Source organism: Physeter macrocephalus, chromosome 11 (assembly GCF_002837175.3).
Source record: "Physeter macrocephalus isolate SW-GA chromosome 11, ASM283717v5, whole genome shotgun sequence".
Classification (NCBI taxonomy): domain Eukaryota; kingdom Metazoa; phylum Chordata; class Mammalia; order Artiodactyla; family Physeteridae; genus Physeter; species Physeter macrocephalus.
In genome coordinates this window covers 38,473,769-38,498,558 of record NC_041224.1, presented here as the reverse complement: position 1 = coordinate 38,498,558, position 24,790 = coordinate 38,473,769, and the positions used below count along the sequence as shown (strand labels likewise).

The following is a 24,790-nucleotide window of genomic DNA, read 5'->3' as shown; positions in this document are numbered from 1 at the left end:
ATGTCTCTTTCCATTCTGTAGAATGGACACACATTTGGTTTTCTTCTTCTTCAAGTTGTGATTTGGAAAGTCTTTCTCAGTGATGTTGTAGATGGATGCCTCTCCTGGACATACACCTAGAAGTTGGATTGTGGTGCCTGGTGGAAAAAGGAAAAACAGCCAGGAGCTCCCTTTTGCAGGATGGCGCAGTTTATGTCCATTTGTTTCTGGAGGGATGCATGGTACGCCACAGCAGAGCTATGAGTTGAGGTGTGTAAGAGCCCAGAGGAAGGAGCATCTGAGTTTGCCTGGGAGCACTGGGGGGTGGGGGAGGGTTCACCCAGGAAGGACCCCTGGGCCCAAGACATGAAGGAGGAATGAGTTCATAGGATAGATGAATCCTACTGGGGTGGGTGAGGATGGCTTTCGGGATGGAGTAGCCTTAGAACTGAGGGAAGAGAAGTGTTCAGCTGAGCAAAGATAAGGAGAAAACTCATCCTGGCAAGAGGAAGAGCATGAGAAATTTGAAGGAAGCACAGAATAAAGGTTTACAGGACATCAGCACTAATGCCCCGAATACTAGTCCAACGCCAGGTTGAAGCCAAGGAAAATTGGCGGTGTTTATTGATGTTTATGGAGTTCTGCAATGAGTGCTCTGAAGAACAGAACTCTGCCTTAGAAATGTTTGCCAGGCAGTGGAGTTCAAGGTGAGTTCAAGGAGGCGGGATGGGCGACAGTGACCTGTAGTTGCCTCCTTCTCTGAGGTTCAGCTTCTATCATTTAGGAACCGTAGGACTTCGGAGGCAGGGTTATTGCAAATACTTTAAAAAATGTGTATAAAGCACGCTGTAAGGTGCCAAGCAGCTGGCACACGGGAGCTGCTCAGCGAACCACAGTCCTTACCCTCTCCCCTTTGTGCACATGAGGGACACGCCAAGCTGGAGCCCGGCCAGCTCCGCTGCCAGGAAATTGCAGGACGACAGGCCAACTTCTTTTTAGCTGCTAAAAGGTAGTGGTGGGTTGAGATGCCAAGTGCTATTTCCTTTTGCTGAAGAGTGCACACGTGAGAATGTACTTCGCACCCTCTGACACGTGCCCACCTCGACGATGCCTCCTTTAGTTATAGGTTTAGCTAATCAACAGGTACGAAAAGTCAGTGTGCTTGCAACTAAAATGTTCCGTTATTCTGGGTTCTCTCCCCAGATTACTGTGCTGTGTGGATAACTCTTCTCTTCTGGGACAAAATCAGAAATGAAACAAATCTTACAAACAGACCCTTAGGTAGCCTGGCTAGTGACTGGGATTGTGACACTTCCATTTCTTGTCTCCTGACCTGGCCACAGTGAAATTAGCTGTGTTCTGTCATTCTTAGCTTTGGGATCTTGAGAAAGTCACTGAAAACCTGTGAGCTTCTAGATTTTTAAAGGAGGATAATGTTCTCCAATTCTGTAAAAGAGTTATGAATATGAAGAAAGCATGTAAATATTTGGTACACTGTAGTTTACAGAAGTAAGCTACTATTATTTTGAATATTGTTAATGTCATTCTGGCATTTTCAGAAACATATGAAAACTTATGTATAAATGATAGAGTCAATTTTACATGAATTATTTCCAGAAAGTTATGGCAATTTTTTTTTTTTTTGGCCGCACTGCTGGCAGGATCTTAGTTACCTGATCAGGGATTACCAGCGCCCTTGGCAATGAAAGTGTGGAGGCCTAACCACTGGATCACCAGGGAAGTCCCGAGTTATGGCAATTTTTCTAAAAGACAAGGGAAGCTCTGATACAGCTTCTCAATTGTAGCCAAGAAACAGCTTTTGAAAAACAAACTAAAAAGAGTGAAATTAGTTGATTTCTTGGTGCATTGAATTGATTGGCTCACCCTCCAAAGCTGGAATAGACAACCTTTTTTTTTTTTCCTTACAAATGTTTCTGTTTCAAAGGTGAGGGGTGGGAGTTAGTGTCAAAGTGGGCAGAGGCGTGCTTTTTTCACACCAGCCCATGAGCCAGACAGCACAGATGCAATGAGAAAGCCAACAACAGGAGGATAAGGATGCTCTTATGCTCCTGCCCTCTCTGTCCCTCCAGCCCCAGGAAGTTCATGGGCACCTCACCTCTTCTCCAGCCATCCACTCCTTAGTCACCCCAACTACTACCGATCATTTCCAGAACTTTAAAGAAGTGACATCATGCCCTGCTGGCAGTGTAGCCCCTGCTTAATGCCCTCATGGGCTCCACCTCCCTCCCTCCCTCCAGAAAACAAACTTATTTGCGTTCACCCATCACCATTTCTCAGCCTCAACATCTATTGATTTTGGGGGGAGCGTGGAGAGGCCAAGGGTCTCTAACTAATGTGCTCCCCAGCCTGTCACGGCACAGCCATTCAGCCCCCAGGGTTCAATCTCCCCACACAGTCTACACTCTAAAGCTGGTCACAAGCTGGGTTTTGCAGAAGCAGACTCAGATACAGAGTTTGGGGTGCAGGCTGTTTATTCAGGATTAACAGGATCGGGTTGGGTAAGGAAGTTGACTGCAGTACAGGTCCAACAAAGCCCAGACCAAGCCGGCGGGGGCTGTGGCCTGAGGATGTCCCTCAGAGTTGCTTCCCGTTGCCTGGTGGAAATGGCCAGGCCCGCTTACCTTCCCTGTGCCCTGTTGTCACCTGATGTGGGCTGCTCTGGACGGACAAGGAGCCTTTCCACCAGGGAGGAAAGCCCTGAAGGTGCTGATGGTGCGGGCTGCTTGCTGACCCCCCTCCGCATGGTGGCAGCAGATCCTTCCTTGGTGGGGGTATGCGTAGCCCATCTTCTTTTTACCAGTTTACTCCTCGTTCTTCCACCACACCCATTCGGGGACAGCTCATCCAGGTTCTGGTGGCCTCTCTTCCTTAGAAACCCACGAGAAGGGAATCTGTGGGGTAAGATTTAGCCCTGCCACTGCTGTTGGTCTCTGGGACACAGTGGATGGGCGTTGTCTCCCTTCTCTACTATCCGCTGGCCTTGGTGGCTTTCCTGGTGGTGGAACCAGACTCTCATCCCCAAAAGGTTTGAATGCCTCATCACCATGCCCTCCTCAGGCTGAGGTTGTGTACTTGTCCATTTAGAATCACAGCTGGGTAGGGGAATCTCAGGAGGGACCCCAGCAGATCACTTAGGACCCAGACATTCCTCCATGCTCCACTGTGTGACACCAACCTGCTCCTGTCCTGGTGATCAGGGTCATCTAACCCTGCCCAGATGGTGACTTCTCTTCTTCCTCAACACAAGGTCCCTCAGCACAAGAAACCCAAAGTGCCCAGGCAGCAGACACACCATAGAATTCAATGGGACCCCTGCTGTGGCCCCTAGAGAAGACGTGTGTGCCCTCTGGGGAGCAGGACCCCTAAGCCTGCCGAGCCCATGGTAGTGGGGATGGGAAGTATTGAGCCTACCCAGGATCATTAGGAATTCATGGTAAGTGGGGTCGCTTATCACTTCCACCTCATGGATCCTGGGTTCTCGTATTCTTCCTCTTGGGGACACGGCTCCATTTAAAGATCATTGATTTGTGCAAATATGCCATCCTGTGGGATGGCATCCTGTCCTTGCAAAATATTGCCTCTGGGCTGGCACTTCTGCTGTGGTTTCACAGGCTGTTCCAATGGTCTCTCAGGCTGGCAGTTTCAGGATGACAAGGTACATACGGCCAGAGGATCTCTTGTTCGCAGGTCCACCTCCATGCGTCCTTTGCAGAACAGAACCTGAAGAAGCCCACCAGGTGTTGTGCTTCTGTCTTTGTGGTGGGAGGGACAAGCTACAATAATTTGTCTTTTACTTGGGAAGAAATGTTCCAGCATATCCCTGACCACAGGGGCTTAAAATTTTAGGGAGGTGGCAGGCCCCGAGTCTTCATATTGTTTATCTCCAACCCTCTGGAGTGCAAATGTGACTGGCCACCTCTTACTCATCTCTCCTGATTGACATAATGCCATCGATGTAATGGATCAATGTGATCCTATATAGGATGTCCAGATGGTCCAGATGTCCTCTGATTACATCATGACGGAGGGTAAGAGAGTTAACATGTATCTGGGGCAAAATCGTAGATGTATATTGTTGTCCATTCCATGTGAATACAAACTATTTCCGTTCCTATTTTCTGAATGGGATAGGAAAGAACATATTTGCCAAATCAGTGACCACATGCCACGTACCTGAAGCCATATTAATCTGTCCTAACAAAGAAACTACAGCTGTGATCAGGGTTGTCACTTGGTTGGGCTTGCAGTTGTCTCTAGCCATCCTCCAGGATATATGGGCTTTCTGCAGAGGGGCCATACTTAAGAATACCTGGAGACATGCAGGTGACAACACCGCTGCTCCTACCTGAGGGTAGTACTTACCTCTGCCTCCTTCCCAGGGATGCAATATGATTTCTGACTTATTCTCTTGTCAGGATGGGGTAATTTCAGAGGTTTCCATTTGGCTTTTCCTCTAGACAGCTAGTACCCCACAGGCCAAGGACCCAATGAACTGCTGAGTGTTACAATCCCAATTATGCACTTGGGGACCAGGAAAATGATCACTGTATGAGTCTGTGGATGTAGCAGACCCTCCATAACCTGGACGTTGGGAAGGGATCTATTTATTACCTGGCCCCCATATTTCCCTATCAGCAGGGCCATGATGAAGTTTTTGGTCTCTAGGGATCAATGTCAACTGTGACTAACAGTCCTTGAAATATCTGGGCATTCTCCTCTCCTTGGTATACAGCTACCTTAGTACATAGTTGTAGGTTCCTTTGTGAAAGGACAGGAAGATTATTTGATGTGCATACTTGCCAGAATGTTGCGGGATCCTTCTTGGGGATCCAGCCACCTGTTCAGTCCATGAGTTCTCAGTCTGAAATTTGACTCAGGTACAGAAACCAGGCAAAAGTTGTAGCATTGTACATTGGGGCAACTTCCGTCAACCTACTGGTCATGTAGCCTTGAATTCTTCTGCTGCTATAAGCTGGCCAGTACCTTTGTTTATTGCCCATACATTTGGCCTCTAGAGATTCCATAGTCTATTATGGGTCATGGTCCCATAGCTACCACTCTATCCTCGCTGGTCATTACAATAATTGCAACTTCTTGGCTTTTGGTGGTTAAGCCCCCATGCCCTGCATAAGCCAAGTTCTGTAACAGCCTCTTTTGCTGCCAGCCCTGGCCTACAGAGGAGAACCCTGCTGGACTTAGTGCAGTGGGGGCACATTCCTTCTGGGTTTGGTAAATAGTGTGTTTTCTGGGTCTTCCTATAGAACCGATTCCTCTGCTGGAGGCTCCAGTCAAATTGGGCAAAAGGAGAGGTGAAAATGCAATGTAGGCTTAACAAAACTTTGCTGCTCTTAGAGGGCTCTCTGGAGCAAGCAGTGGTCATTAGAGTTGCATTATTTTGGACCCAGATGACCAGGCCTTTATACTCCCACCTCAGACACCAGGTGAGAGCTGCACAGGGAAGGGGATCTCGGCAAGGCAGGGCTCTGCAGCAGAGGTGGCCCTGGAGGAGCTGACAACCACAGCTGTTTGCTGACTCCTGGCCTTGTGGTTGGGTAGGTCCTTCCTGGAAGGGAGAGCTGGGCAGTGCATCTCTGTGTCTATTACAAACCTCTTTGGCTTTCGTCCCTGATGGTATTTCTGAAGCGCCTCTGGGATGCGGTGATGATGCCTCTGTTAGCCGTTCCCCTGGACTTACACTGGAAATGTAGAAAAAGTTCAGGGCCCCGAAAGCATCAGGTCTGAGAGGCACTATTGGAGAAGTTACAGATGTAACAGGGCTTTGAGTTCTGGGAGATAAACCTGGAAATCTACCCCGGTTGGTGGGTCCAGACATGAAAACAGGAACCTTGAAGTTGGAGCAGAAACCATCGAGTCAGGGGACAGTGACACGCTAAGGCATGTGGGCAGTACTCCGTGGGCGGGGGGAGCCGCGGAAGGGTTCTGAACTTGGGGTGGCGTGTCTGGAGATGTGTTATAGGAAGGGTTTTCCAGCAGCCTATGTGGAGGATGCACTGGTGGAGACTGTTATCAGGGGACCAATTAGGGCAGTTGCCATGGTTCATGGGAGAAATAATGAGCACCTGAACTGAGACAGTGATGGAGGTGGGGGAGGGGTGGAGCAAGGGGAATGATGGGAAGGACATTTGGGAGGTAAGGATGCCAGGGCAGGTAGACATCGAACATCACACGTCTGGGAGCAGCGGGTCATTCATTCCACTCTCCAATTTCTACGTCTGGGCACATCATTTTAACCGGGTCATTTTCCAAGGCATAAAGTTAGGTGAAGTCAAATGAGGGAAAGGAGCTGAAATGTTTCTATCTCAGAGTCAGGGGAATCAAGGAGGACTGGCAGACGGTTGGAATTTCATGGCTGTTTTCATGCTGCTTCTTCTCCTTCTGCTGTCCTCACCCTGGGATCTCCTTCTTTCTCAGGCTCTCAGGCCTTTGCTCTCTGATGAGCCTTTCTTCTGAAACTGGGGTTTCCCCCACCTTCTGGGGTCCAAAGAGCTGACAGAGGGGGCCGGGGCCAAATAGATAGCCAAGGTCTTCAGAGGGTCATGTTTAGTTCCTAACCATCCCTAAGCTCCCGGCTCTGCTGGTGTCACATGACCTGGAGTCATGGTTCACACCTGCGTAGAGCCTGCAGCGGCATTGCCCATAGACTCTGGCTGAAGGGCCCCAGGCCCGGGGCCCAGGCTTTACAGGGCCTTGCCCTAGCTCTCCTCTGGCTGTACCTTGCTCTAAGGGGCAATGAAATTGTGACACCCCCCCCCGCCCCTGCCATATCACTGTCCAAGTATTCAGGGCCTCAGAATTCCCTGCCCCGATGGTCCCCAAGTCTGCAACCAGAGTCTGTATTGCTTTTCCCTGCAGCTGTCCCCATGATCCGTGCTCCTCTAGGTTTATGGGGGTGTGGACAGAGTTCCATGTGCAGACAAGGTTGTCTGCATAAGTGTGTGCAAGGCCTCTCCCAGTGCAGGAGGGAGCTGGGGCAGAGGGGAAGGGTGGGGCAGGCACAAGCCAAGGCCCTGTGTCTGCATACTTGTTCTGGACCCTACGAATATTAGGGGCAGGGCTGCCCTAAAGAGGGCTTCCCATCTTTAGTAATATGGACATTTCGAGCCGGATAATTTTTTGTTGTGGGAACTGTACTGAACATTGTAGGATTTTTAGCACCACCCCTGGGTCCACCAGATACCAATAACTCCGCCCCGATCACAATAATTAAAAACGTCCCAGACATTTCCAAATGACCCCTGGACCGTGGGGAAGGAGGCAGGCAAAATTACCACCAGTTGAGAACCACTGCCCCAGGATGATGAGTTGGGTGTAGCTAGTTTTGGGGTCGTTCTAGTTCAATAAGACCTAAAATTTCTAATTCAAAGAGACCTTTGGGACTTTGTGTAAACAAGTGACTTAACAAAACAGAATCAAAACAATTTTCAATGTGTATCCAAGTTTAATATAAATAATTTCCCTTGGCATATGCAAAGCAGATATAGTAGTGGCTGCTGTATGTTTTCTGGTTAGGGGTTGCTGTCCGTGCTGTCAGCACCTGCCGCTGTGACCGAGGACTCTGTCCAAGGACATCCACATCCTGTTTGGCCCCCCGTGAACCACTGTGATGTCATGCCTGCTCGGGGCCTCTTGAGCTCCACTTTGGGCTTGTTGAACTGGCTGCAGTGTACAGAGGTCATCCAGCCTCCTGCTGCATCTGGATCCTGACCTGTGACTCAGACCCCAAGGATTTTTCTCCTCAGCCACAGGTCAGCGTGGCACGGCCTCTCTTTCTCTGAGAATTGCACAAAACCCCATGGTGCAGAAATGCCTCCCAGCTGGAGCTCTGGAACTAGGATTGCCTGACTCTAGCTACTGATCAATCTCTGCTTTCTTAGGCAGTTTTAGGCTTCTGGTCAAATGGCTACTAGATAAACCCTTCCCCCGCACCATGTGACTTTTCATCTAAGCATCGTTTACTAAGGCATCCTAGATGTTAGGATTCTTAGAGCCTTGTTGTAGCAACGGCGGAGCCAGATCAAAGGCGTTGACTTTCCCTGGACTGGGTTTGCCCCTTATTGCTTTTTTCTCCTTAGGAGATACTTCTTACTGGTCCTCCCAGGTAGCCCCTGGGCTTTACTGTAGCCCTGACTGGAAATACGCACCTTTCCCTGGTGGAGGTTCTTCTTGCTCATGGTCCCTTTTGCCTGCCCTGCTGAGTTTTGGGAAAATGATAGCCACCTTCCTTGTGGGTAACAATCTCCATCTCTATTCCCCACCCCCCAGAAACCATCTATGCTACTTTGAAGGTGGACATTCACCCATTATTTATAATCTCCAGAAGGTAGAGAGTATGTATGTCCTGGTCACAGACAGGACTTCAGTGCCTGGCACACAGAAGGCTCATGGTAGACTCTGATGTGTAGGTTATCTATTGGAGTGAGCTCTTGGAGTCTTATTCTGGAATAATGACTATAGCAGCGGTACTGGCTAAAATCACTTGGGGTTTCATCTGCTTTCAGGTCTTTGTAATAGACTTTGCGAGACTCAAAATAATGAATGCAGCGGCTGGATTTTGAGGCAGTGATCACGTGGAAGGGGAAAACCTCATTTATTTAACATTTACCTTGTGTGGGCCCTGTTCTAGGTGCTTTACAGACTTGGCCACATTTAATCTTCATAGCAATTCTACAAGTAGCTTTCCCCACCTGCATTTTAGAGACAAAGGAGATTCCGTGGAAGTTGTAAACACGGTCCTTGTCACAGTATTGGTGGCGGAGTCAAGATGTGAGCTCAGGCCTGTCTAACCAGCCTGCGCTCTTTCTCATCTGTGTTGCTATTTCCTAGATGAAGTAGAGAGACTTGGAGCAGCTGGGGGCAGACATGGGGTCAATGTCCCGTCAGAGTCCTCACCCCTCAACGTTGGTAGAGAAGGGGCATCTCCAAGGAAATGGTAGCTGTTCCTTCTATGTAGATAAAGGGGAAGAAGAATGCTTTTTTTTTTTTTTTTTTTTAAAGGAACAAATAAGGCTGAAGTTGAAGCCAGCAACAATGACCAAGGCCATCACCAGGCAGTCAGGCGGGAAGGTGAATCCTATGGGTGGCTTTGGGTCAGGGATAAGGGAGGTGCATGAATCCAGTCTCCTCAGCTGCTTGTCATAAACGCGTGGAGGTTAGACTGCGTCGCCATTTGAAGTGGCTCATCAGTGATAACATCTTCTGCTCCTTGGTTTCAATATATATACAAGCACTACACGAAGAAAAGAATCCAAATGCACAAGTTTACGGATTCAATCTAGATCCACGTGTCATCACCATGGTTGTCTTGTGCACTTAAGGATCTCACTTGCAGCTCTTTTTAATCTCATATTATTAAAGGAGATATCAAGTGTAATTAGCAGCCCCTCAAAAGCACATCGGCTTTCTCATCCTTGAAGAAAGGTTGTTTAATTAATTTGAGCACACAGAGAATCGAGTTATAGAAGTACAAGCAAGCAAACCCACAAAAGAAAGATCTAAACAGTGGAAACTTCTTCAGTTTAACAGCAAACTTATCCTTTGGTATTCATAATTAAGAGCCCAAACTCTTGTAGAGACCATTTCTCCTTTTTTTTTTTTTTTTTTTGGTTTCTCTGGGTTTTTTTTATTGTAGTTGCTTTACAACGTTGTGTTAGTTTCTGCTGTACAGCAAAGTGAATCAACTCTACATATACATATATCCATTCATTTTTAGATTTCCTTCCCATTTAGGTCACCACAGAGCACTGAGTAGAGTTCCCTGTGCTATACAGTAGGTTCTCATTAGTTATGTATTTTCTACATAGTAGTGTATATATGTCAATCCCAATATCCCAATTCATCTCCCCCGACTTTCCCCCCTTGGTATCCATACGTTTGTTCTCTACGTCTGTTAGAAACCACTTCTTAATGGCCTACTTGGTCCAAGCTCTTACTAGATCCTTGAAATCGGTTTCCTCATCTCATCCTCACAACAGCCCTTGCACAGGAGATGTTATTTTCCCCATTTCCTACAAGGGAGAACTGTGGCTCGGTAATGTGCTTAAGGTCACGGAGATAGTAAGTAAAGAATCTGGGATCTTGCAAAGTCTGTCTAGTTCCAAAGCCCAGGTGGTCCACACTGTACTCAGCAGCCTCCCTCAAGGTCAAACCTTGGAGACCTTAACTAGACATGTGAGTTGCACAAACTGCTTATCTCTGTGGGACCAACTTCCCCCAGTGTAAACTGGAATAACAGTCTCTGTCTCTACCCTCAAGTGGGGGTTATGAAAATGAAAAACGGGGCAATAGGTGGAGATACATCTTCAAAAATGGTAAGCCTACCTTATAAGTATACAGATATACTTTCATTCCATGATCAAAGAGAACTGCATTTCTCTCCACTCCATCTAAGTCTATAAGCATTGCCAAGGCTTCTCAATGTATTTATTTTCTTGTTATTTCATTCAACTGGAAAATATTTCCTTAATCCTCCCTTGCTGCCTGGCAAAGCTTCTCTGTCCTTTCGGCCTGCACTCTGTGGCGCTGACACCTTCAGGAAGCCTTCCCTGACTGCCTTCTCCATTTCCTTCCCAACCCTGGCCTCTGTCATAGCTCTTGCCACTCTGCACGTTCTCTGCCTTTCCACACATCACTAGACCCAGAGGTCCTCCGGAGGTGGAGCCGTGGTCTCGTGTCTTCTGTCCCCGTGACAAGGGGTAGGAAGTATGTTGCAATGCTCCGAGGACGTCTGTTGAACCTAACTACATGGCGTGAAACAGTCAAGTCGGAGCTTCTGAGACAGACTTCCAGACCTAAACCCAAGAAGCGTCAGGGAGAACCGCCCTGTCCCAAATGGACCCGAGTGAAGAGTGAGGCCGCAGCTCTGCTCTGCCCTCCTGCCGCTCCCACTGAGCTCACCCAGGTACGGGGCGAAAACCATCCTGAGGGCATTCCTGGGTTGCAGGACTTTCATTTTTAAAACCAGGACAGTCCCAAGCCAACCATCCCTGGACCTTCAGTGCCCAGGCTTTCAGGTTGTTCATCCTAACCCCAGGCCCAAAGATGACCCTGCTTGAGGGAGGGCTGGCTACTACAGCAGGGAGCCTGTCTGCTATCGCAGCCAGCACACAGAGAGGCCTCCGTCTCACCATTACCGGGTAGCACGGGCACCAGAAATGAGGGCTCCAGCTGTCAGAGGCAGGGACCAGAGAACCCGAATCCTAGAATCTTCTTAGCCAGACACTCGGATGTCTGCTCCCTGGGAAAGGTCAGCTCCAGAGCTGCCGTTTCAGAGCTGGGAGGGCATCCTAGAAGATCCTCTTCATCGGGATCCAAGAACCAAGAAAGGCTTGTTTGGGGTATGATGGGCTCACAGCAGAGATGGGGACATTCTGGGCTTAGAATGAAGAAAAGTAGATGGATGCTGGAAGAGGAACCTTGACATGTAAGAGATTTGGGGAGGGGACATTGAGAGAGAAATTCTGAGACTAGAATGATGAAAGGGACTAGCTGCTGAGTTGAGCAGAGAATTCTGAGACCATAACAGGGTTGGAGAGTGGAAGGAGGTCTTGTTTAGAGCTTAATTAGCAAAACAGGAAGTCTGCGAGGGGCAGAGTCGGGGTTGAAGTGATGAAATACGATTGCAAGGGGGTGTCTAAGGGTCCAGCAGAATTATCTCCTTAGAGCAGGGTTTCTCAACCTCGACACCACTGGTATTTTAGACAAGATAATTCTTTATTGTGGGAGAGTGTCCTGCCCTTGTAGAATACTCAGCAGCTTTCATGGCTTCTACCCACTAGATGCCAGCTAGCACCTGCACACTCTCATACATTTCTCCAGACGTTGCAAGTGTCTCCTGGTGGAAGGGGAGAGCAAAAACACTCCTGGTTGAGGACTTCCCTGGTGGTCCAGTGGTTAAGACTCTGTGCTTCCACTGCAGAGGGCACGGGTTCGATCCCTGGTTGGGGAATCAAGATCCCACATGCAGCACGGAGCGGCCCAGAAGAAAAACCAACAACAACAACAAAACACCATTGGCTGAGAATAACTTTGTTAGATGGATCGTGGCCACCTTCAACTTTTCAAACTCTTTGCAAGCTCTGGGTATATATCACTTGCCAGTTCTGAAGAGTAGGGTGGGATATGGGCAGCCTCTTGGAAAACATCCTCCATAAAAGTTAATGATTGGGGCTTTCTAGCTTCTGTGCTATGCTGAGATAATTAAGGAAGGGTGTGATGGGCACCGCGGCAGCGTTTCCCTGCTGGGAAGACAGTGCCATGCAGATCTGCTTAGATACTTGCTATCCTGAGTGGGGCTTGGTTCAGCCAAGGCTTTATTTACAGCTGAAGGTCCCTGGTGAGGCTTTTCGAGAGAGCATATGGGGGCTCTTCTCCGGGAGGGAGCGAGTGTCTCAGAATAAGGGTGGAGCCTACGCTGGCAGAAGGAAGCAGCCGGCTGGCTGACACTTGTCCTACCATGGGGCTAATTTCAGAGGCTTCTTCTTCGTTGTGGATCAGGATGGAAAACACTTTGATCACTTTAAGCCTTTGTCCTGGTCATTCTGTTGCATCTGCTTCAGACCCTACTGGTGGGTAAACATTTGATGTCAGTTCTTAAAACAGGGTAGTGCAGAGAGCAGAGGACAGGAGACCCCCTATCCCTCATCAAAATCTGCATAAAAGTCAGCAAGAAATGCTAGAACATAAAGGAACAGACAAACAGGGATGGTTTGGAAGACAGGAGAGGTAATGGAAGAAGAGGTGGCTGTCAGAGCCCCACCTGTGTCTCTTCAGCTCTGGGCGTTATGGTCTAGTAGGGCTGATTTCCATTTGCCGGTCTCTGCACCCCTCTGCCTGAGGGCTTTTGTAGATGGCAGAGCCTGGGACAAGCTGGAAGTACTGGAGAATAAGTGCCTTGCCTCAAGGAGCCCTTAACGAATGACTGAAGGCAACTGGGGTATACCCCAGCTCCCTTGCCCCTTCTGGCAATACTCTGACACAAGTCTTTTACATTGGCTCTATGGTTCTGGGTTAGGATTAATATCCAGTTTTCTCCTTATCCCAGTAGGGTTTTTGCACGCTAACACACTGTTTACGGGCTACTTTTTCTCCCCTATCTCACTTTCTCCCTCCTATTACTGCATCCTGGAATCACCTCCTAAATAAACTATCTGCACTCACACCCTCAACGTAAAGTCTGTCTTTGAGGAAACCCAAACCAACACGTGGACTGAATGCTGATAGATGAAGACCTGGTGTTTACTTGCTCCAAGGCTCTGTCTATACGTAGACAGAAGGGTGCACACAGAAACGCAACGTCAAATGTGCTGGCACACAGCACATGTTTGGCCATGTGCAAAATTTAATTTCCTTAAGGTTTTTTTTTTTAGTTTTTGTTTTATGTTTTTTAAATTAATTTATGTATTTTTAAAAATTTATTTTATTTTTGGCTGCGTTGGGTCTTCGTTGCTGCACGCGGTCTTTCTCTAGTTGCGGCGAGCAGGGGCTACTCTTCATTGCAATGCATGAGCTTCTTATTGCTGTGGCTTCTCTGTTGTGAGGCATGGGCTGTAGGTACGCAGGCTTCGGTAGTTGTGGCACACGGGCTCAGTATTTGTGGCTCGCGGGCTCTAGAGCGCAGGCTCAGTAGTTGTGGTGCATGGGCTTAGTTGCTCCGCAGCATGTGGGATCTTCCCAGATCAGGGCTGGCGCCCACATCCCCTTCATTGGCAGGTGGATTCTTAACCACTGTGCCACCAGGGAAGCCCAAATTTCCTTGAGTTTCATTTTGAGATTGGTTGGCTTGATTTCTCATAGCTAAAGCAAATATAACCTCTAGATGGCAAAGATTTTGTGTAGATTTGTGCATTCTCATTTGCATTGGCTTTTATGTCCAAACACATTTTAAAGGCTCCCATTTCAGTGTAGACTGGCATACAATTCTTGCTGCTGTAGTGAAGGTTGACTTCATGGAAATGACCTAAGCCCCTGTTTAGGGGTGACACAAACAGCAAGGTTGACTCTGGGTTGAATATTTATCTAGATCCCTGTTGTTGTTGTTTTTCTTAAAGAGTTGTTTAGATTTAACCTCAGAAACATTATTTCATGTCTCTGAGATTTGAAATTATTTTAAAGTCTTGGGTAATATTTATTAATTCTATTGCCTTTATTAGCTAAGAAGAAAACCTAGTTACACACCATTTGCAATACACAGGCTTAAAATTATTTAATGATCTCCCTGAGTAACTTTGTGCCAACACTAAGAAGAACCCAGGAGAACACTGTTGCCTCCACCCACCCACCTCACTTCAGCTATCTCATCACTGACGGATATGGTTGGAGTTTTCAAAACAACCATAATATTTGTTAATTAGTTTCTAATTTAAGAAATGCATGCTTGTCATAGATATAACCTGGATCTTAGCCAAGAAGGCTGAGATTTAGAGAAAATTAGTTTAAGCTTCTAATTCCATATCCATGGGAATTCCAGTGCCCGTCTTCAGATTTCTGAAAATTCCCAGGGGCGTAAATTCTCAGTCACATACGGCTCTAGTTTCCTGCTTTTGCTGAACTTTTGTCCTTGTGGGCTTCTTACCTCCCATGGCTGGTCCCTTCCCTGCTCTGCACACTCAAATATGAAATTCATCTCCTGTCCCTGATATCCTGCAAAAACACACAAAGCGTTTATGTATGTGATGGACTTGATCAGATGTTCGTGAAATAGGAGTTCATGTTATACCAAAGCAAACAAGTACAGTAAGCCCCCTACATAAGATCCTTCAAGTTGTGAACTTTCAAGGATGCGAACTTGCTTTTGCATGTCCAATCACGTAGTTAGCTCATGTGTCTGGTGTACATTATCACGTGCGTGCATCCTCTACAAGTGGTCGTGGTTTTGTGTATTTTACTGTCCAGTACTGTATAGAGCACAGTAGTACAGTATCTTTATTTCAAGCTTAGGATGTCCGGAAACAAGTGTAAAACAGCTGGTACTACCATACTTTTCAAGGTACTGTACTGTAAGATTAAAAATGTTTTCTTTACTTTTTGTGTGTTTGTTTTTTAGGTATCATTTGTGTGAAAAGTATTATAAACCTATTACAGTACAGTATGATATAGCCAATTGTGATAGTTGGGTACTTAGGCCTAGTTTGCTGGACTTACGAACAAAGTGGACTTATGATTGTGCTCTCGGAACGGAACTCCTTCGTATGTAGGGGACTTACTGTATAAAGATGAGGATGAGACCTACCTGTTCTTTTGGCAACTCTGCCCCAGGAACTTTTCACTGGCTACTTTTCTCCTGTAATCCTGGTGTCTTGTCACCTGCCATCACACCTGTATCTCTCCCTGCTTCTTTCTCTGTCCTCCACACCTTTGCCCCTTACTCTTAGGACAGGTTGTAGCATCACTTCCCCTTTGCCATGCCCTTCCTTGCAGGAGGATGACATGCCCTACCCTGTAGAGTGGCTGTGTCACATGCTTTGGCCAACGACATGTGACACAGGTAATGCGGGTTACATCGGGCAAAAGATTTCAGAGTCAGAGCATGGTTCATCATCTCTTTCTCCTCACCCTGATGACTGGCAAGGTTCCAGAAAGAAACTGCTCTGGAAGCCTGGGTCTGGGGTACAGACAACAGGGAGCTTGTATGCTAAGTGCACTTACCAATTCGAGGAAAATGTCCGTATTCTCTGGATTTTTCTTATGTGATCAGGCCATCTATGACTAAACATAATTTTTTTTTCCTTCATTTCTAATTCCTTTATCTTTATCTTCTTATTTTAGTGACGATTTAGAATATCCTGTGAAGTGTTGAGTAACCTGAGGGTAGCAAGAAACTCTGGTGCATTATCAGCCTCAGGGGAGACCTCCATAAGTGTAATGACTGCAGCAGGCTTTTTGTAGATACCTTTTATCAGATTAAGGATATCCTCTTCTATTCCTAGCTTTCTAAATATTTCTAACATAAACAGATACTGAATTTCACCAAATACTTTTTCTGTGCATATTTGAAATGATCATATGACCTCTCTCCTCTTTCTCCATTAAGGTGGTGAATTATAATAATTAATTTTTGAATGTTAAAGCAACCGTACATTGCTAAAATTAAAAAAATTTCATATATCACTGGATTTGAACTGCTATATTTTATTTAGGATTTTTGCATCTATATTCATAAAGAGTTTGGCTTATATTTGATTTTTCTTTAATGTCCTTCCAGGTTTTCTATCACAGTTTTACTGGCCTCATGAAACGAGTTGGCGAGTTGGCATTCTTTGGACCCAGGCTTGGAATTTTCTTTCTGTAAGTCTTCCATTTCTTTTGGTTCAGTTTGGGTGAATTGTGTTTTTCTAAGAATTGTTTCTGGGCTTCCCTGGTGGCACAGTGGTTGCGCGTCCGCCTGCCGATGCAGGGGAACCGGGTTCGCGCCCCGGTCTGGAAGGATCCCACATGCCGCGGAGCGGCTGGGCCCGTGAGCCATGGCCGCTGAGCCTGCGCGTCCGGAGCCTGTGCTCCGCAACGGGAGAGAATCTCCATCTCTATTCCCCACCCCCCAGAAACCATCTATGCTACTTTGAAGGTGGACATTCACCCATTATTTATAATCTCCAGAAGGTAGAGAGTATGTATGTCCTGGTCACAGACAGGACTTCAGTGCCTGGCACACAGAAGGCTCATGGTAGACTCTGATGTGTAGGTTATCTATTGGAGTGAGCTCTTGGAGTCTTATTCTGGAATAATGACTATAGCAGCGGTACTGGCTAAAATCACTTGGGGTTTCATCTGCTTTCAGGTCTTTGTAATAGACTTTGCGAGACTCAAAATAATGAATGCAGCGGCTGGATTTTGAGGCAGTGATCACGTGGAAGGGGAAAACCTCATTTATTTAACATTTACCTTGTGTGGGCCCTGTTCTAGGTGCTTTACAGACTTGGCCACATTTAATCTTCATAGCAATTCTACAAGTAGCTTTCCCCACCTGCATTTTAGAGACAAAGGAGATTCCGTGGAAGTTGTAAACACGGTCCTTGTCACAGTATTGGTGGCGGAGTCAAGATGTGAGCTCAGGCCTGTCTAACCAGCCTGCGCTCTTTCTCATCTGTGTTGCTATTTCCTAGATGAAGTAGAGAGACTTGGAGCAGCTGGGGGCAGACATGGGGTCAATGTCCCGTCAGAGTCCTCACCCCTCAACGTTGGTAGAGAAGGGGCATCTCCAAGGAAATGGTAGCTGTTCCTTCTATGTAGATAAAGGGGAAGAAGAATGCTTTTTTTTTTTTTTTTTTTTAAAGGAACAAATAAGGCTGAAGTTGAAGCCAGCAACAATGACCAAGGCCATCACCAGGCAGTCAGGCGGGAAGGTGAATCCTATGGGTGGCTTTGGGTCAGGGATAAGGGAGGTGCATGAATCCAGTCTCCTCAGCTGCTTGTCATAAACGCGTGGAGGTTGGACTGCGTCGCCATTTGAAGTGGCTCATCAGTGATAACATCTTCTGCTCCTTGGTTTCAATATATATACAAGCACTACACGAAGAAAAGAATCCAAATGCACAAGTTTACGGATTCAATCTAGATCCACGTGTCATCACCATGGTTGTCTTGTGCACTTAAGGATCTCACTTGCAGCTCTTTTTAATCTCATATTATTAAAGGAGATATCAAGTGTAATTAGCAGCCCCTCAAAAGCACATCGGCTTTCTCATCCTTGAAGAAAGGTTGTTTAATTAATTTGAGCACACAGAGAATCGAGTTATAGAAGTACAAGCAAGCAAACCCACAAAAGAAAGATCTAAACAGTGGAAACTTCTTCAGTTTAACAGCAAACTTATCCTTTGGTATTCATAATTAAGAGCCCAAACTCTTGTAGAGACCATTTCTTTTTTTTTTTTGGTTTCTCTGGGTTTTTTTTATTGTAGTTGCTTTACAATGTTGTGTTAGTTTCTGCTGTACAGCAAAGTGAATCAACTCTACATATACATATATCCATTCATTTTTAGATTTCCTTCCCATTTAGGTCACCACAGAGCACTGAGTAGAGTTCCCTGTGCTATACAGTAGGTTCTCATTAGTTATGTATTTTCTACATAGTAGTGTATATATGTCAATCCCAATATCCCAATTCATCTCCCCCGACTTTCCCCCCTTGGTATCCATACGTTTGTTCTCTACGTCTGTTAGAAACCACTTCTTAATGGCCTACTTGGTCCAAGCTCTTACTAGATCCTTGAAATCGGTTTCCTCATCTCATCCTCACAACAGCCCTTGCACAGGAGATGTTATTTTCCCCATTTCCTACAAGGGAGAACTGTGGCTCGGTAATGTGCTTAAGGTCACGGAGATAGTAAGTAAAGAATCTGGGATCTTGCAAAGTCTGTCTAGTTCCAAAGCCCAGGTGGTCCACACTGTACTCAGCAGCCTCCCTCAAGGTCAAACCTTGGAGACCTTAACTAGACATGTGAGTTGCACAAACTGCTTATCTCTGTGGGACCAACTTCCCCCAGTGTAAACTGGAATAACAGTCTCTGTCTCTACCCTCAAGTGGGGGTTATGAAAATGAAAAACGGGGCAATAGGTGGAGATACATCTTCAAAAATGGTAAGCCTACCTTATAAGTATACAGATATACTTTCATTCCATGATCAAAGAGAACTGCATTTCTCTCCACTCCATCTAAGTCTATAAGCATTGCCAAGGCTTCTCAATGTATTTATTTTCTTGTTATTTCATTCAACTGGAAAATATTTCCTTAATCCTCCCTTGCTGCCTGGCAAAGCTTCTCTGTCCTTTCGGCCTGCACTCTGTGGCGCTGACACCTTCAGGAAGCCTTCCCTGACTGCCTTCTCCATTTCCTTCCCAACCCTGGCCTCTGTCATAGCTCTTGCCACTCTGCACGTTCTCTGCCTTTCCACACATCACTAGACCCAGAGGTCCTCCGGAGGTGGAGCCGTGGTCTCGTGTCTTCTGTCCCCGTGACAAGGGGTAGGAAGTATGTTGCAATGCTCCGAGGACGTCTGTTGAACCTAACTACATGGCGTGAAACAGTCAAGTCGGAGCTTCTGAGACAGACTTCCAGACCTAAACCCAAGAAGCGTCAGGGAGAACCGCCCTGTCCCAAATGGACCCGAGTGAAGAGTGAGGCCGCAGCTCTGCTCTGCCCTCCTGCCGCTCCCACTGAGCTCACCCAGGTACGGGGCGAAAACCATCCTGAGGGCATTCCTGGGTTGCAGGACTTTCATTTTTAAAACCAGGACAGTCCCAAGCCAACCATCCCTGGACCTTCAGTGCCCAGGCTTTCAGGTTGTTCATCCTAACCCCAGGCCCAAAGATGACCCTGCTTGAGGGAGGGCTGGCTACTACAGCAGGGAGCCTGTCTGCTATCGCAGCCAGCACACAGAGAGGCCTCCGTCTCACCATTACCGGGTAGCACGGGCACCAGAAATGAGGGCTCCAGCTGTCAGAGGCAGGGACCAGAGAACCCGAATCCTAGAATCTTCTTAGCCAGACACTCGGATGTCTGCTCCCTGGGAAAGGTCAGCTCCAGAGCTGCCGTTTCAGAGCTGGGAGGGCATCCTAGAAGATCCTCTTCATCGGGATCCAAGAACCAAGAAAGGCTTGTTTGGGGTATGATGGGCTCACAGCAGAGATGGGGACATTCTGGGCTTAGAATGAAGAAAAGTAGATGGATGCTGGAAGAGGAACCTTGACATGTAAGAGATTTGGGGAGGGGACATTGAGAGAGAAATTCTGAGACTAGAATGATGAAAGGGACTAGCTGCTGAGTTGAGCAGAGAATTCTGAGACCATAACAGGGTTGGAGAGTGGAAGGAGGTCTTGTTTAGAGCTTAATTAGCAAAACAGGAAGTCTGCGAGGGGCAGAGTCGGGGTTGAAGTGATGAAATACGATTGCAAGGGGGTGTCTAAGGGTCCAGCAGAATTATCTCCTTAGAGCAGGGTTTCTCAACCTCGACACCACTGGTATTTTAGACAAGATAATTCTTTATTGTGGGAGAGTGTCCTGCCCTTGTAGAATACTCAGCAGCTTTCATGGCTTCTACCCACTAGATGCCAGCTAGCACCTGCACACTCTCATACATTTCTCCAGACGTTGCAAGTGTCTCCTGGTGGAAGGGGAGAGCAAAAACACTCCTGGTTGAGGACTTCCCTGGTGGTCCAGTGGTTAAGACTCTGTGCTTCCACTGCAGAGGGCACGGGTTCGATCCCTGGTTGGGGAATCAAGATCCCACATGCAGCACGGAGCGGCCCAGAAGAAAAACCAACAACAACAACAAAACACCATTGGCTGAGAATAACTTTGTTAGATGGATCGTGGCCACCTTCAACTTTTCAAACTCTTTGCAAGCTCTGGGTATATATCACTTGCCAGTTCTGAAGAGTAGGGTGGGATATGGGCAGCCTCTTGGAAAACATCCTCCATAAAAGTTAATGATTGGGGCTTTCTAGCTTCTGTGCTATGCTGAGATAATTAAGGAAGGGTGTGATGGGCACCGCGGCAGCGTTTCCCTGCTGGGAAGACAGTGCCATGCAGATCTGCTTAGATACTTGCTATCCTGAGTGGGGCTTGGTTCAGCCAAGGCTTTATTTACAGCTGAAGGTCCCTGGTGAGGCTTTTCGAGAGAGCATATGGGGGCTCTTCTCCGGGAGGGAGCGAGTGTCTCAGAATAAGGGTGGAGCCTACGCTGGCAGAAGGAAGCAGCCGGCTGGCTGACACTTGTCCTACCATGGGGCTAATTTCAGAGGCTTCTTCTTCGTTGTGGATCAGGATGGAAAACACTTTGATCACTTTAAGCCTTTGTCCTGGTCATTCTGTTGCATCTGCTTCAGACCCTACTGGTGGGTAAACATTTGATGTCAGTTCTTAAAACAGGGTAGTGCAGAGAGCAGAGGACAGGAGACCCCCTATCCCTCATCAAAATCTGCATAAAAGTCAGCAAGAAATGCTAGAACATAAAGGAACAGACAAACAGGGATGGTTTGGAAGACAGGAGAGGTAATGGAAGAAGAGGTGGCTGTCAGAGCCCCACCTGTGTCTCTTCAGCTCTGGGCGTTATGGTCTAGTAGGGCTGATTTCCATTTGCCGGTCTCTGCACCCCTCTGCCTGAGGGCTTTTGTAGATGGCAGAGCCTGGGACAAGCTGGAAGTACTGGAGAATAAGTGCCTTGCCTCAAGGAGCCCTTAACGAATGACTGAAGGCAACTGGGGTATACCCCAGCTCCCTTGCCCCTTCTGGCAATACTCTGACACAAGTCTTTTACATTGGCTCTATGGTTCTGGGTTAGGATTAATATCCAGTTTTCTCCTTATCCCAGTAGGGTTTTTGCACGCTAACACACTGTTTACGGGCTACTTTTTCTCCCCTATCTCACTTTCTCCCTCCTATTACTGCATCCTGGAATCACCTCCTAAATAAACTATCTGCACTCACACCCTCAACGTAAAGTCTGTCTTTGAGGAAACCCAAACCAACACGTGGACTGAATGCTGATAGATGAAGACCTGGTGTTTACTTGCTCCAAGGCTCTGTCTATACGTAGACAGAAGGGTGCACACAGAAACGCAACGTCAAATGTGCTGGCACACAGCACATGTTTGGCCATGTGCAAAATTTAATTTCCTTAAGGTTTTTTTTTTTAGTTTTTGTTTTATGTTTTTTAAATTAATTTATGTATTTTTAAAAATTTATTTTATTTTTGGCTGCGTTGGGTCTTCGTTGCTGCACGCGGTCTTTCTCTAGTTGCGGCGAGCAGGGGCTACTCTTCATTGCAATGCATGAGCTTCTTATTGCTGTGGCTTCTCTGTTGTGAGGCATGGGCTGTAGGTACGCAGGCTTCGGTAGTTGTGGCACACGGGCTCAGTATTTGTGGCTCGCGGGCTCTAGAGCGCAGGCTCAGTAGTTGTGGTGCATGGGCTTAGTTGCTCCGCAGCATGTGGGATCTTCCCAGATCAGGGCTGGCGCCCACATCCCCTTCATTGGCAGGTGGATTCTTAACCACTGTGCCACCAGGGAAGCCCAAATTTCCTTGAGTTTCATTTTGAGATTGGTTGGCTTGATTTCTCATAGCTAAAGCAAATATAACCTCTAGATGGCAAAGATTTTGTGTAGATTTGTGCATTCTCATTTGCATTGGCTTTTATGTCCAAACACATTTTAAAGGCTCCCATTTCAGTGTAGACTGGCATACAATTCTTGCTGCTGTAGTGAAGGTTGACTTCATGGAAATGACCTAAGCCCCTGTTTAGGGGTGACACAAACAGCAAGGTTGACTCTGGGTTGAATATTTATCTAGATCCCTGTTGTTGTTGTTTTTCTTAAAGAGTTGTTTAGATTTAACCTCAGAAACATTATTTCATGTCTCTGAGATTTGAAATTATTTTAAAGTCTTGGGTAATATTTATTAATTCTATTGCCTTTATTAGCTAAGAAGAAAACCTAGTTACACACCATTTGCAATACACAGGCTTAAAATTATTTAATGATCTCCCTGAGTAACTTTGTGCCAACACTAAGAAGAACCCAGGAGAACACTGTTGCCTCCACCCACCCACCTCACTTCAGCTATCTCATCACTGACAGATATGGTTGGAGTTTTCAAAACAACCATAATATTTGTTAATTAGTTTCTAATTTAAGAAATGCATGCTTGTCATAGATATAACCTGGATCTTAGCCAAGAAGGCTGAGATTTAGAGAAAATTAGTTTAAGCTTCTAATTCCATATCCATGGGAATTCCAGTGCCCGTCTTCAGATTTCTGAAAATTCCCAGGGGCGTAAATTCTCAGTCACATACGGCTCTAGTTTCCTGCTTTTGCTGAACTTTTGTCCTTGTGGGCTTCTTACCTCCCATGGCTGGTCCCTTCCCTGCTCTGCACACTCAAATATGAAATTCATCTCCTGTCCCTGATATCCTGCAAAAACACACAAAGCGTTTATGTATGTGATGGACTTGATCAGATGTTCGTGAAATAGGAGTTCATGTTATACCAAAGCAAACAAGTACAGTAAGCCCCCTACATAAGATCCTTCAAGTTGTGAACTTTCAAGGATGCGAACTTGCTTTTGCATGTCCAATCACGTAGTTAGCTCATGTGTCTGGTGTACATTATCACGTGCGTGCATCCTCTACAAGTGGTCGTGGTTTTGTGTATTTTACTGTCCAGTACTGTATAGAGCACAGTAGTACAGTATCTTTATTTCAAGCTTAGGATGTCCGGAAACAAGTGTAAAACAGCTGGTACTACCATACTTTTCAAGGTACTGTACTGTAAGATTAAAAATGTTTTCTTTACTTTTTGTGTGTTTGTTTTTTAGGTATCATTTGTGTGAAAAGTATTATAAACCTATTACAGTACAGTATGATATAGCCAATTGTGATAGTTGGGTACTTAGGCCTAGTTTGCTGGACTTACGAACAAAGTGGACTTATGATTGTGCTCTCGGAACGGAACTCCTTCGTATGTAGGGGACTTACTGTATAAAGATGAGGATGAGACCTACCTGTTCTTTTGGCAACTCTGCCCCAGGAACTTTTCACTGGCTACTTTTCTCCTGTAATCCTGGTGTCTTGTCACCTGCCATCACACCTGTATCTCTCCCTGCTTCTTTCTCTGTCCTCCACACCTTTGCCCCTTACTCTTAGGACAGGTTGTAGCATCACTTCCCCTTTGCCATGCCCTTCCTTGCAGGAGGATGACATGCCCTACCCTGTAGAGTGGCTGTGTCACATGCTTTGGCCAACGACATGTGACACAGGTAATGCGGGTTACATCGGGCAAAAGATTTCAGAGTCAGAGCATGGTTCATCATCTCTTTCTCCTCACCCTGATGACTGGCAAGGTTCCAGAAAGAAACTGCTCTGGAAGCCTGGGTCTGGGGTACAGACAACAGGGAGCTTGTATGCTAAGTGCACTTACCAATTCGAGGAAAATGTCCGTATTCTCTGGATTTTTCTTATGTGATCAGGCCATCTATGACTAAACATAATTTTTTTTTCCTTCATTTCTAATTCCTTTATCTTTATCTTCTTATTTTAGTGACGATTTAGAATATCCTGTGAAGTGTTGAGTAACCTGAGGGTAGCAAGAAACTCTGGTGCATTATCAGCCTCAGGGGAGACCTCCATAAGTGTAATGACTGCAGCAGGCTTTTTGTAGATACCTTTTATCAGATTAAGGATATCCTCTTCTATTCCTAGCTTTCTAAATATTTCTAACATAAACAGATACTGAATTTCACCAAATACTTTTTCTGTGCATATTTGAAATGATCATATGACCTCTCTCCTCTTTCTCCATTAAGGTGGTGAATTATAATAATTAATTTTTGAATGTTAAAGCAACCGTACATTGCTAAAATTAAAAAAATTTCATATATCACTGGATTTGAACTGCTATATTTTATTTAGGATTTTTGCATCTATATTCATAAAGAGTTTGGCTTATATTTGATTTTTCTTTAATGTCCTTCCAGGTTTTCTATCACAGTTTTACTGGCCTCATGAAACGAGTTGGCGAGTTGGCATTCTTTGGACCCAGGCTTGGAATTTTCTTTCTGTAAGTCTTCCATTTCTTTTGGTTCAGTTTGGGTGAATTGTGTTTTTCTAAGAATTGTTTCTGGGCTTCCCTGGTGGCACAGTGGTTGCGCGTCCGCCTGCCGATGCAGGGGAACCGGGTTCGCGCCCCGGTCTGGAAGGGTCCCACATGCCGCGGAGCGGCTGGGCCCGTGAGCCATGGCCGCTGAGCCTGCGCGTCCGGAGCCTGTGCTCCGCAACGGGAGAG

The 24,790-nt window shown here is 46.4% G+C and overlaps 1 protein-coding gene across 3 annotated transcripts in view; it reads left to right on the top strand.

Annotated features, from left to right (window-relative positions):
* MTHFS (methenyltetrahydrofolate synthetase) overlaps positions 1-16,354 on the top strand; it is a 324,398-nt gene extending 308,044 nt beyond the window's left edge. Inside the window, exon 6 of one of the 3 annotated variants that reach the window (XR_008618542.1) lies at positions 16,220-16,272. Coding sequence is in view for 2 of the 3 variants with exons in the window: in XM_028496394.2 (XP_028352195.1) it covers positions 16,220-16,338 (119 nt within the window). In the remaining variant the exon portion in view is untranslated. Of the gene's footprint in view, positions 1-16,219 lie in introns of all 3 variants that reach the window. The other 2 variants (XM_028496394.2, XM_028496397.2) reach the window with 2 other exon arrangements.
* The last annotated feature ends 8,436 nt before the right edge of the window (positions 16,355-24,790 follow it).